The sequence below is a fragment of the Gymnoscopelus braueri genome (assembly GCF_963280865.1).
Source record: "Gymnoscopelus braueri genome assembly, chromosome: 22".
Taxonomy (NCBI): Eukaryota; Metazoa; Chordata; class Actinopteri; order Myctophiformes; family Myctophidae; genus Gymnoscopelus; species Gymnoscopelus braueri.
The window spans coordinates 44,643,187-44,656,044 of NC_137624.1; the positions used below are offsets into that span (position 1 = coordinate 44,643,187).

General features: G+C 41.0%; 2 protein-coding genes across 2 annotated transcripts in view; one reads left to right on the top strand and one right to left on the bottom strand.

Moving 5' to 3' along the window:
* LOC308077758 (BRCA1-associated protein-like) overlaps positions 1-12,858 on the top strand; it is an 801,007-nt gene that overhangs the window by 160,138 nt on the left and 628,011 nt on the right. The gene's annotated exons all lie outside the window — the stretch shown is intronic.
* Positions 7,138-12,858, bottom strand: part of LOC308078462 (non-selective voltage-gated ion channel VDAC2-like) — a 32,344-nt gene continuing 26,623 nt past the window's right edge. Inside the window, exon 9 of the mRNA XM_080419634.1 lies at positions 7,138-8,941. Coding sequence (XP_080275760.1) covers positions 8,850-8,941 — 92 coding nt within the window. The 3' untranslated portion in view covers positions 7,138-8,849. The remainder of the gene's footprint in view (positions 8,942-12,858) is intronic.

Genomic DNA, 12,858 nt, shown 5'->3' on the forward strand with positions numbered 1-12,858 from the left:
TGAACAGCTGGCCAATTTTCAATACATTATCATCCATCGTCCAGGCAAGCTACACAGCAACGCTGACGCCCTCTCTAGGCTACCAGGCTTTCTTGAAAAGAAACGGCTATCTGATCAGGAAACAATAGTGCCAAAAGTGCGTGTAGTGCAAGAGGTTCCTAAGGCTATAGTGGCTGCTGAGATAGATGAGTTGACTCAGGCACAGAGGGCAGATAGTGAGTTGCAGCGAATAATTGAATGTAAAAATCTGGCTGCTGATGGAGTAATCCCAGAAGACTCTGACCTACAGAAATATGTCCCAGTTTGGACACAGCTGCAAGTACAAGGAGGTAGATTAGTGAGGATTCCTCCTGCCTATTCTGATGCTGCATCCCGGGTACAGGTAGTGTTACCACGGTCGCTGGTTCCTGAAGTTTTAAAACAGTTGCACAATGTTCCTACAGGGGGACATTTGGGGGTGCAAAAACTGCAGGGAAAAGTTAAAGACCGTTTTTACTGGCCGGGATGGTTTGGAGATGTTAAGATGTGGGTCAAACAATGTGTGGATTGTGGATCCCGTAAGACTCAGGGGAAACTGCCACGTGCCCCTTTACAGCCATCTGTGACATCTAGGCCGTTCGAGCGGGTCGCACTTGACATCCTTGGTCCCCTCCCAGTGACCTCGAGAGAGAATAAGTACATATTGGTTGTAGGTGATTACTTCTCAAAGTGGACAGAGGCTTTTCCTCTACCTAATCAAGAAGCCTGTACTGTCGCTAAAGTTTTGACTGAGGAATGGGTGTGTCATTATGGGGCCCCACGTAGTCTGCACTCAGACCAAGGACGCAACTTTGAATCAAATCTGTTCAGAGAACTGTGTAGGCTGCTGCATATGCACAAAACTCGCACCACACCTTATCACCCCGAGTCGGATGGATTGATTGAGCGGTTCAATCGTACTCTGTTAGATATGGTATCCCTCTTTGTAGAAGAGAATCAGTCTAATTGGGACACGCTTTTACCTTATGTTATGATGGCATATCGTAGTAGTGTACATGCTAGCACCCTTTTCACCCCTTACCGAGTATTGTTTGGACAGGAAATGGTTTTGCCGGTTGATGTTATGTTAAACGTAGGCAACCAGGAGTCCTTCATCTCAGTGGCTGAGTATGTGTCTAAGTTGAGGGACACGTTGTCTACTGTTGTTGAGGCGGTAAAAAAACATCAAGCCAGGGCCTCAGGACACCAGAAAGTGGCCTATGATTTCAGGGCAAAATTCCAATATTATTCAGAGGGGGAACTGGTTTGGATGAGGAATAAGGCTAAAAAGCGTGGACTGTGTCCCAAACTACAGAGACGGTATAAAGGCCCCTTTAGAGTAGTGGACAGGGTGACAGAGGTCCTCTACAGGCTAGTGCCAGTCGAGGGAGGCTCAGAGAGTGTTGTGCATTTCAACCGACTCAAACCGTGTACTCTGATGGCACTGGCACTTGCCAGTGCCATCAGAGTCGGTGGAGAGGGAGACATCCATGGGAGGTGAACAGAGGGACTGCACTATTCAACCAGAGCAATGGAAGCAGTCGGGGGTCCCGTTTGGTGCCAGTTGGGTCCACCTTCGTCCGCCCAGCCGGGATGTCCCTGCGGTGGTGACGACAACGCCGGCAGGGACGACCGAGGATGTGGGAGGGCAACAGAGGACCCCATCACCGGTAACGCAGCGGGTCCTGCCAGTCGAGTCTGCAGCCTCTGAATTAGCCACTCCCTTGGATGCGTCTGTAGCCGTTGCACAGCCGGGGCCCCAAGCTTCAGCAGCGTCGGAGGTTGCGGAGGGAAGTTCAGCACTCCTGCGGAGCTCACCAGCTGGGTTGCGAGAAGTCAACATGCCAGCAGGTTCCGCAGCCGCTGGATCAGCCCAGCCTTTGGATCTGTCTGTGTCCAATCCTGGGCGGTGGGCACAAGACGCTCCAGGGGTGCCAACGTTCAGGGGAGGACGTCCAGCACGCCAGCGGAGACCAGCCGTGTGGTTACGTGATTACGATGTGTCACTATAGACTCGAGGACGAGTCTCCTTCTTCAAGTCGGGGAGAAGTGTGATGGGTGTGGCAGAGCACAGACTTATAGAGTGACATTGATGAACAGACGCAGTGATTGACTGCATTGCTTTCAGGTGCGGTGTGAACACAGACACTATAAAAGAGTCAGTCGGACTTGGAAACGGATCGGAGCGACACGTCTTGTGAACCGGCACTCAAGGGACGGGAGGGGCGTTCGCAAGTGACAGTCTTGCCGACGCGAAGATAGCTAGCGAGGGGGAGCTAGCTATATCGTTGGTAGCAGGAGGGGAGACTAAAACCACGGTCTCCTGTAGTTAGTTAGTGGGGGAACTTAGTGAGTGTACGGCACACTGCTCCGCCGATCTGCAACCGTGCGAGTGTCCAGCACAAGGACACACTGACTTGACTCTTGTCCGCACGTTCCCGTCGTCCAGCCAGTATCTCCCCGGGGAGTTGGACGGTGGCACAAGCTCAGACCCCGGGGGAGGGTCCCGCCACCTGGCGAGTTAAGTACCCATGCAAGCAATCGAGTAGTATTGTTGCATAACATTGGAGCACAGATAGAAGCACTGTATTTTAAGTATTGTAGCAAATGGTTTTATTATTAGGGGTTTCAAGCACTGTATTGTATATAACTTTAGAGTATGAATTAATAAAGATCGCTCTGTATATTTGTACAGCCTTGTTGTCTCGCTTATTCCAAGGTCTGACATTATCTACCATTGTGTAGAAACGATAGAAAACCGCATTTATTACAATATGTTGGCTGTATTCAAACAACAGCAGATCTACAAGCTCAAACTCTTAGTATTTCACTCTAAAGCAAAAATGACTACGCCGAAAATAGCCGATCTACAAGCTTGTAGATCTGCCATCATCTACCCCAAACCACTAGGGCAGCCAGTGTTGATTTTGACAGCAAATTTTGATTTAGTTTTAGTCATATTTTAGTCATCTGAAAAGTTTAATTTTTTGTCTAGTTTTAGTCGACTAAATATCCTAAGATTACAGTCGACTAAATCTACAGTTGATTTAGTCGACTATAATGCATTGTGGCGGTGCCTTGATGGCGTTGTAATGGCTGATTTTACACTTGGTCGCATGCTGAAAATAGCCAATCTACAAGCTCACAACGCGTCGCAGCGCAACGCGTTGTGAGCTTGTAGATCTGCTATTTTCAGAGCGCAACACCCGAGCGCAACCAAACATAAAATTACTTGCCTTTTAGTTCTACTGGATCTCTTCTCCACTAGTCTTAGTTCTACTGGATCTCTTCTCCACTAGTCTTAGTTCTACTGGATCTCTTCTCCACTAGTCTTAGTTCTACTGGATCTCTTCTCCACTAGTCTTAGTTCTACTGGATCTCTTCTCCATTGGTGTTAGTTCTAATGGATCTCTTCTCCACTGGTCTTAGTTCTACTGGATCTCTTCTCCATTGGTATTAGTTCTACTGGATCTCTTCTCCACTAGTCTTAGTTCTACTGGATCTCTTCTCCATTGGTATTAGTTCTACTGGATCTCTTCTCCACTAGTCTTAGTTCTACTGGATCTCTTCTCCACTAGTCGTAGTTCTACTGGATCTCTTCTCCACTAGTCTTAGTTCTACTGGATCTCTTCTCCACTAGTCTTAGTTCTACTGGATCTCTGCTCCACTAGTCTTAGTTCTACTGGATCTCTTCTCCACTAGTCTTAGTTCTACTGGATCTCTTCTCCACTAGTCTTAGTTCTACTGGATCTCTTCTCCACTAGTCTTAGTTCTACTGGATCTCTGCTCCACTAGTCTTAGTTCTACTGGATCTCTTCTCCACTAGTCTTAGTTCTACTGGATCTCTTCTCCACTAGTCTTAGTTCTACTGGATCTCTTCTCCACTGGTCTTAGTTCTACTGGATCTCTTCTCCACTAGTCTTAGTTCTACTGGATCTCTTCTCCATTGGTCTTAGTTCTACTGGATCTCTTCTCCACTGGTCTTAGTTCTACTAGATCTCTTCTCCACTAGTCTTAGTTCTACTGGATCTCTTCTCCATTGGTCTTAGTTCTACTGGATCTCTTCTCCACTAGTCTTAGTTCTACTGGATCTCTTCTCCATTGGTCTTAGTTCTACTGGATCTCTTCTCCACTAGTCTTAGTTCTACTGGATCTCTTCTCCACTAGTCTTAGTTCTACTGGATCTCTTCTCCACTAGTCTTAGTTCTACTGGATCTCTGCTCCACTAGATCCCTCACTAACATTTTAGTCTAGTTTTTATTTGTTGACAAAATTGTCAATATATTTAGTCTTAGTTTTAGTCATCATAGCTTAGTTTGTATTTAGTTTTCAACTAGTTTTCGTCAGTGAAAAAAGGTAGTCAAACATTTGTCGTCAGTTTTAGTCGACAAAATCAACGCTGACGTATCCCCCCACACGGAAAGGAAATATATGAACATATATATTTTTATATATGCAACATATATGTGACATATTATTTGAAATAGTCCGCCTGCATATGTCTGTACATATATGTATACATATTCATATATGTGTGGACATATACTGTACAAGCTATGAGACATATTTCCTATATATCCACATATATGCACATACAGTACATGAACCTGAATATGGCATACATACAGTATATGTATATATATATGTATACATACAGCATGTATTCTGCATATACTTGCCATATATGTTCTTGTATTAACCCATTAAGACCTGGAACGCATCTGTGTCATTTTTTATTTGAGCTAAAAAGCATTATTTTACACTTTGGCTATTCAAAAATAGCAGATCTACAAGCTCGTATCGCGGCACCGAGTGCTGCGCTACGAGCTTGTAGATCTGCTATTTTTGAAAATCGAGAAAATGTGTGCAAATCTTTGAATACAGTATATATATTTTTAAAGCAAACATTTTTAACTAAAATCTTTGCTTCTGGGGGGGTCCCTGGAACAACATATTTTGAGATGGGGGTCCGCGGCCAAATACATATCATTTTGGGGGTCTTTGACTTGAAAGAGTTTGAGCACCACTGATATAGAAACGTACGTTTTCAGAAAACTGTTAGGATGTAGAAGACATTAATAAGAATCAGCCTCAGGTCTTAATGGGTCAAAATAACACCACAGTTTGGAGACAGTGGAGACAGAACACTGAAGGTGATTGGCCGTTCTGTTCCTCATTCTGGTGCTGTAGTTCATTGGTTCTCAAGGTGGGGTCCGGGGACCCCCCAGGTGTCCTTGAGGGGGTTCCAGGGGGTCAGAGTTAATACAGCATCACAATCACAATCACCCCTAGCCCCTTTATCCATATTCTATACTTTGGCTTTTTTCAAAAATTGCAGATATACAAGCTCACAGCGTGTCAGTTTGAGCCGCACTGCGAGCTTGTACATCTGCTATTTTTGGGCGGTGAAACCGCCCCTATAAGTGAGATTTGGAAAAATGTACAAATATCTTGGGCAGTGAAACCGGCCCTGAAAGTGAGGTTTGGAAATTTGTACAATTATCCTGCGCTGTGATTGGCCAATCACAATCTATTCAGGACTGTGATTGGCCAGTGTCACATGACACATGTGCATAGCCCTATATAAGCAACCATAACTTGAAAAAAAACATAAGTTTGTTTTTTTCAAGTTATGGTTTCGTCCATCATAAAGAGTGTTTCAATAAATGTATTTATCTTTTGTACATGATTGGTTGACTCCATTCAGTATTGTGATTAGCTAGCAAGACACCGCCCACTTCACACAGGGTGTGATTTTTTAAAAGTCTTTGACTTTAAAAAAAAAATACTTTTGAATGTCTTAACACAAATCTCCTCTTCCGGGGGTCCCTAGGCACAAAACATTTCCAGATGGGGGTCCACGGGCAAGCTAAGAGCTGTATGAGAAAGAAATGTCACCAACTTCAAGACATTGTTGTTTTTTATTTATTATAATTCCCTTCACTGAAACATGGGCCACTTGGCCTAATGACAAGAGTCACATAATGACAGACATCAACTGATGGGGGGGAAAAAAACAAAACAATTTTATATATGACTAATTATCCAAAAGAAAGGGGTACAATAGAGTACAACACAACCTCTCGTTTTAACATATTTATCAAGTGCTGAGAATGTATTATTCAGATGAATCGGTGGATGTACTGTGGGCCCAGGCTGCACATGTTGGTTAGCAGCTTCCTGAGTTAGCCTCATAGCATAATTGCCTAAGTCATATTTTTAAAGGTTTTCAGGAGAGACAAGACAACAAAAATCACTTTCTGCCTTTATTTATACCTGTCTAACTCTACTCTCATAACACTGCTGATTCATCCTGCCTTATTGCCTATGTCCTCAGCCTATCAGAATGCTTGTTACAATAAAAAAAAAAAGACATTTCTCAAGTCAACAAAAAGTTAACTTAAAAGCACTTTCTACCCACGTCCTTTTGTAATGTAACAAGCGTTCTGATTGGCTGATGACATAGGCAATAAGGCACAATGATGCAGTAGTGTTAGGATAGTAGATCTGGGCAAAAATGACAATTTGACCAAAAAGTGATTTATGCAATTATGCTGAGGCTAACGACGTGAAACCTCCATCAAATGGGTTTGATGCGACAATTTATAACTAATCACTAAGATGCTAAAGATGATAATAATGGCTCAAAGGCAGAACTAATTTCTCTCGTGTCTTCATTTTAGCACTGCTATGATGAAAAAAAAAAGACGGGTGAAAACAACATTGCAGAAACGCCACCACTAAGCTAAGGGAAGATTCCACTATATCGGTTTCACTATGACGAAAAGCCACAAGAACTTATTAACCCATTAAGTATTTTTTTAAAGCGATTTTTTTTAACTCAAATTGAACCACTGATATAGAAACATAAGTTTAAAAAAAAAAAACTGTTAGGATTTAGATGACATTTGTAGAATCCCCCAGAAGCAAAGATTTGAGTTAAAAATGTTCACTTTAAAAAAAACATACATATATATATATATATATATATATATATATATATATATATATATATATATATATATATATTTTTTTTTTTTTTTTCAAAGATTTCTAAAAAAAAAAAGACACTTTTTCCAAAATAGCAGATCTACAAGTTCATAGCTATGAGCTTGTAGATCTGCTATTTTTGGAAAGCCCAAAGAAATCAAAAAATTACACAGATGCATTCCTGGCCTTGACAGGTTAAAAGGAGAAACTATTTAGCACTATGTTTGGGTTTTTTTTTTTTTTAATTATCTGGAAGAACTACAGTATACATGACAGTAACATGATGGGCCTAAACTCTCAACTCCCCACAAACGCCCGTAGTCGTGCCGAAACAGAAGTCAGACCTTCATTTTGACATCGGTGACTAAACCAGCAACAACTCAAATAGTATAAAAAAAAATACCGGATTATTAAATTAACGATCGACACATGACCTCGATGCGACCAAAAAATAATTTGTTTCATGCGCAAAAAACAAAACAATACAAAGCAACACAAGAGAAAATCAAGTCAAGAATCACTTAAAACAAGCATTCTTTTCTTTGCATCTGGGATCCAGGGAAGTGAGAGGAAAAGGGACAAAATACAGAACCTTGAAAAAGGAACGGTACATTCACACCAGTGTGACTACTTGAGGAAAAAATAAACGTACTGGAATAAATAGCGTCACTCCCTGAACCAAGAGAACATGAATAATGCACAAACTTACAGTGAAAAGTCATAAGGAATGAACGAAGCGCACAATCTCCACTCGTAGCGATGCTGCAAGTTGACTATTACTGCCAAAATACTCGTTAAATAGTTGCATATGGGGACCGACCGTAAGTATAGGTTTAGAGAGAGGACGAAGAGACAGGTTGTTTGTTTTTAAATACTTTTGTTTTGCGCGCCGGTACGGTGTCGCACATCGAAAGTAGCAGATCTACAAGCTCAGAGGTGGGTCACAGACGGAAGAAATGTTAGATCATTCTAATCCAGGACAATGACATAAGTCGTAGATACTTAGGCATACTAATCCACATAGTGTGACACTATCAACCTGACTAGATGGAATAAACACACTTAGGTTTCTCATGTATGGAAACGTTCCTTTTCTTTCTTTTTTTCCCCATAGATGGGCTTGTAGATCTGCCATTTTTTTGGTGTGCAACACTGGCGTGCAATCCAATGTATAAGTCAGGCTAAAAGAAGCAGCTACTTGACCCATTAAGACCGGGGACGCATCCGTGTCATTTTAGATTTTAGCCACGACCATTAATTTATACTTTGGGCTATTCAGAAAATAGCAGATCTACAAGCTCATAGTGTGGCACCGAGTGTGCCACGCTATGAGCTTGTAGATCTGCTATTTTCTGAAAAATCTTATACATTTGTGCAAATCTTTGAATATATATATATATATACTTCTGTGAAACATTTTTAACTCAGATCTTTGCTTCTGGGGCTCCTGGAACAAAACATTTGACTAATGTTCGCTTTAAAAAAATATATATATTCAAAGATTTGCACGAATCTTCACGATTAAAAAAAAAAACAGCAGATCTACAAGCTCGGTGCCACTCGGTGCCGCGCTATGAGCTTGTAAATCCCGGTTTTCTTTTTTGTAGATCTCAGTTTTTGAATAGCCCCAAAGTATCAAATAATGGTTCAAAGTGGTTCAAATCTAAAATGACACAGACGCTTTCCCAGTCTTCATGGGTTGAAGGTGGTACTGTAGGTTGTTGGGCTAGTAGTAGTAGTAATGTGATTGTGTGGAGAGGGTTGGAGTGTTGTGTATAGGGTGGTGGGGGGGTGGTGGGGGGGGGGACGGGGGGGACGTGTTAGGCTCTGGTTCTAGACCCTCATCCCTCCAGCTCAAAGCCCATGCCCACTTTGTGTCCACCGGCGTTGAAGTTCTTCCCGTCGATCAGGGCTGAGAGGGTGACCTTGACCCCTGCATGGGAGACACATGAGAGGAGCGACATTTGAAGAAGAGTGGATAATTTGGCAGCACAAACGTACAGATAGTTCATGGTAAGCCCTTTATATACAGCATTTATACTAAAATATACACACAAAATAAATAAATAAGAGCATTTTTAAATTTTTTCAAAAATACAGTCAAAAATAATACAGCTCCAATAAATAACACTAGTAGAGCACCGAAGTCCTGACGTCACTGCCAGTAGAGGGCGCATTCCGCAGGTTCATGGCTTTACTTTTTGTATCGATATCCTCATTGGGGAATCTTAGATCGCTTCATATATAAGAACTGTGTTCCAAACATAAACACACCACCCTGGCGTTTTTACTCATATGGATATGAAGCATCGACTGAAGGTGTAAATGTACACATTTACCCAAAGAGTAACACAATATAAACACTAGAAACGAGTCAAACGACCCAAAGACTACATTTCCCATGAACGCGGCTGCTGTGGGGACAGTGATTTCAGACCCGGAAGTAGTAGTTCTTAAGACTTTTAAGGCAGAATTAATTCCATTTTCGCCAAAAACAGGCTGTATCAAATATGAATGAATATCATAAACGATGCAGAGCCAGGGTGGTGTGTTTATGTTTAGCACACAGTTCTTACATGACGTGATCTAAGATTCCCAAATGGGGATTTCAACACAAAAAATAAAGCCACGAACCCTGGAACAGCGCCCTCTACTGGCCCTCTACTGGCAGTGACGTCAGACTTCAGTGCTCCATTACAACCAGTGTGCAGTGAATGCCGTGTAACATTAACTTTTCTATTCTCACATTTTAGAGTTGTGCTTGGTTTGACAGACATCACACATCGTCACCTTGCTAAACTAATGGCTTAAGTCATTTTTTGAGGAAATTTATATTTTTGCCTGAGTCAGCTCCTCATGACACTGGCCACCTCTGGTAAAATGGCCCATCTCCTAATTGAAAAGGATCATGCTGTTCACTCCCCTTTTAGTCAGAACTCCCTTGTGTCACTGAGGCCAAAATAGGCCATTTTCAAAACCATGTGACTTAGGCCAAATTATTTACTGATTTAGGCCTTTTTTTTTTTTTTTTTTGGCCTCAAAGTCAGATTTAATCCTATTTCAACCTATTTAAATCTCTTATGTTACATAACTGACAGACAGTGTTATTTCTATTTAAATAAGTCATAATTTGTTATAAACATTTTGGGTGAAATGATTAAGAAATATCATATAGTTTTGTTTTGGATCAGTTTTTTATTTTTCCTGAAAAACTTAAAAACAATGACTTAGGCCATTAGTTTAGCAAGGCGACGACATGATATAATCATATATACAAGCTTATAGAAGTCCTGCTAGGGTCCTGATGAGTGCGCGCAAACATGAGCACGTCCTCCGTTCACTCCACTGGCTTCCCGTTCCCTTTCCGGACCCAATACAGGATATCCCTGTTGACACACCAGTGCGTCCACGGCAACGCTCCTTCCTACCTCAAGGAACTAGTCTCCTCCTACAACCCTCGACCCCGCAACCTCCGCTCTTCAAACACCAACCTCCTCAACACCCACAAGGTCAAGCTACGTACCATGGGCGACCGGGCTTTTTGCTCGGTCGCCCCCCGAACTGTGGAACGCCCTCCCTGTGGACCTGAGAGCACCACAGTCTGTTGACTGCTTTGAGAGGACTAAAGACCTACCTTTTTAACCCATTAAGACCTGGAACGCATCTATGTCACTTTTGGATTTGAGCTAAAAAGCATTATTTTACACTTTGGCTATTCAAAAATAGCAGATCTACAAGCTCGTCGCACTGCTTGTGAAAAATACGAGCTTTTGAAAAATCGTAAAAATGTGTGCAAATCTTTGAATACATATATTTAAAGCGAACATTTTTAACTCAAATCTTTGCTTCTGGGGGTCCCTAGAACAATATATTTTAAGATGGGAGTCGGCGGCCAAATACATCATTTTGGGGGTCCTTGACATGAAAAGGTTTGAGCACCACTGATATAGAAACATACGTTTTTTTCAAAAAACTGTTGGGATTTAGAAGACATTTGTAGAATTGGCTTCAGGTCTTAAAGGGTTAACTAAGCATGTTTTTTTTAGCTACACTGGTTTTACCTCCAGGCTTTATGCCCCCATGTTTTAAATGGTTTTGTTTCAGTTTCTCAGATGTTTTTAATGGTGAGATGTTTCTTTTTATGCAACTGCCTATTGTAGCACTTTGAGATTTTCAAATGTAAAGTGCATTATAAATAAAATCTATTACTATTATTATTATTATAAATAAGGTATCATTTATATTAATTCTAGTGGAACTCACTGTATTATTACCGTCATTGTTGAAACTATGCCCCGTTTTTGTTGGTCTTTCTCTTTAAATATTTTTTATTTTTTATTTCTTCTTTAAATTTCTCTTGTCTGTTTTCTGTCTTTTTGAAAACTTTTATACAAATAATTATTATGAAGATAAAACTGCCCAGCATGCGAACTTGGTGGCAAGAAGAGTATCCATTACTCAAAAAGTATCCATCTGTTTCATTCGCCAGAATGCATGAAAAGTGACTCAGTTCTAATGGGGAAGTAGGGTTTTTCTGTGGTCAGCCAATATCAACATTCAAAGTGCGGTCGGTGTGCGCTGCAAACCAGAGCCTTTGAAAGGGAGAGTTTCGACACTCTTTGACCTCATGGCCGCGATGCGATCACGTGGTTCATGCAATCGAGCGTTTCTTCATTAACGTCCGTTATGAGGACTAAATGTTACAGTAGCATTCTACGAACCAGCGGTGAGAAAAGTACTCGAATGTTTTACTTAAGTAAAAGTATCAATACTGCAATGTAGAAGTAATCCGTTACAAGTAAAGGTCCGGAATTCAAAATTTACTTGAGTAAAAATAGAAAAGTATTGGTATTAAAATGTACTTAAAATACCAAAAGTACTAAAATGTTTGAAAATAGCAGATCTACAAGCTCGCAACGCGTTGTGAGCTTGTAGATCTGCTATTTTCAAATAGCCTAGGTATAAAATAGGGCTAAAGTGGTTAATGTATGTTTAATTTATGTAATAATTTATGTCTGTAAAGTAACAACTGTAGTTGAAGTAAAAGTATAGACAATTGGAGCACCTAAAAAAAATGGTACTTTACACCACTGCTACGAACTAAAGAAAAAATACTAATATAAGATCGAAATGTATTTTTTATAAGCATCCCTAATTCTCATCGTTATATCGTCCAGATCAACTGTAAGCTGGTTTGGCAATAAATGACTGAATATTGAATATCACAAAGTGAGTCAATGGAAGTGTGTCGTAACTCTCTCTCTATAACTACCGATTTAGGCTCGTGTAGAATCTGCCTCAGGTCTCAATGGGTTAAAATATATTTCACAATAGTAAAAAAATGCCTTAATCCATTAACCCATTAAGACCTGAAGAAGTATCTGTGTCACTTTTTCATTTGAGCTAAAAAGCATAATTTTACACTTTTGGCTATTCAAAAATAGCAGATCTACAAGCTCGTAGCGCGGCACCGAGTGCCGCGCTACGAGCTTGTAGATCTGCTATTTTTGAAAAATCAAGAAAATTTGTGCAAATTAATATATTTATATATTCTTTTAAAGGGATCATTTTTTACTCAAATCTTTGCTTCTGGGGGGGAGGGGGGTCCCTGGAACAACATATTTTGAGATGGGGGTCCGCGGCCAAACATATCATTCTGGGGGTCCTTGACATGAAAAGGTTTGAGCACCACTGATATAGAAACATACGTTTTTTTTCAGAAAACTGTTGGGATTTAGAAGACATTTTGTAGAAATCGGCTTCAGGTCTTAATGGGTTAAAGGTTTAGGCATAAGAGGTCAGGTAAGATAAGATAAGAGTGTCATTTTAGATGCTCTCCAGGGGTGTTAA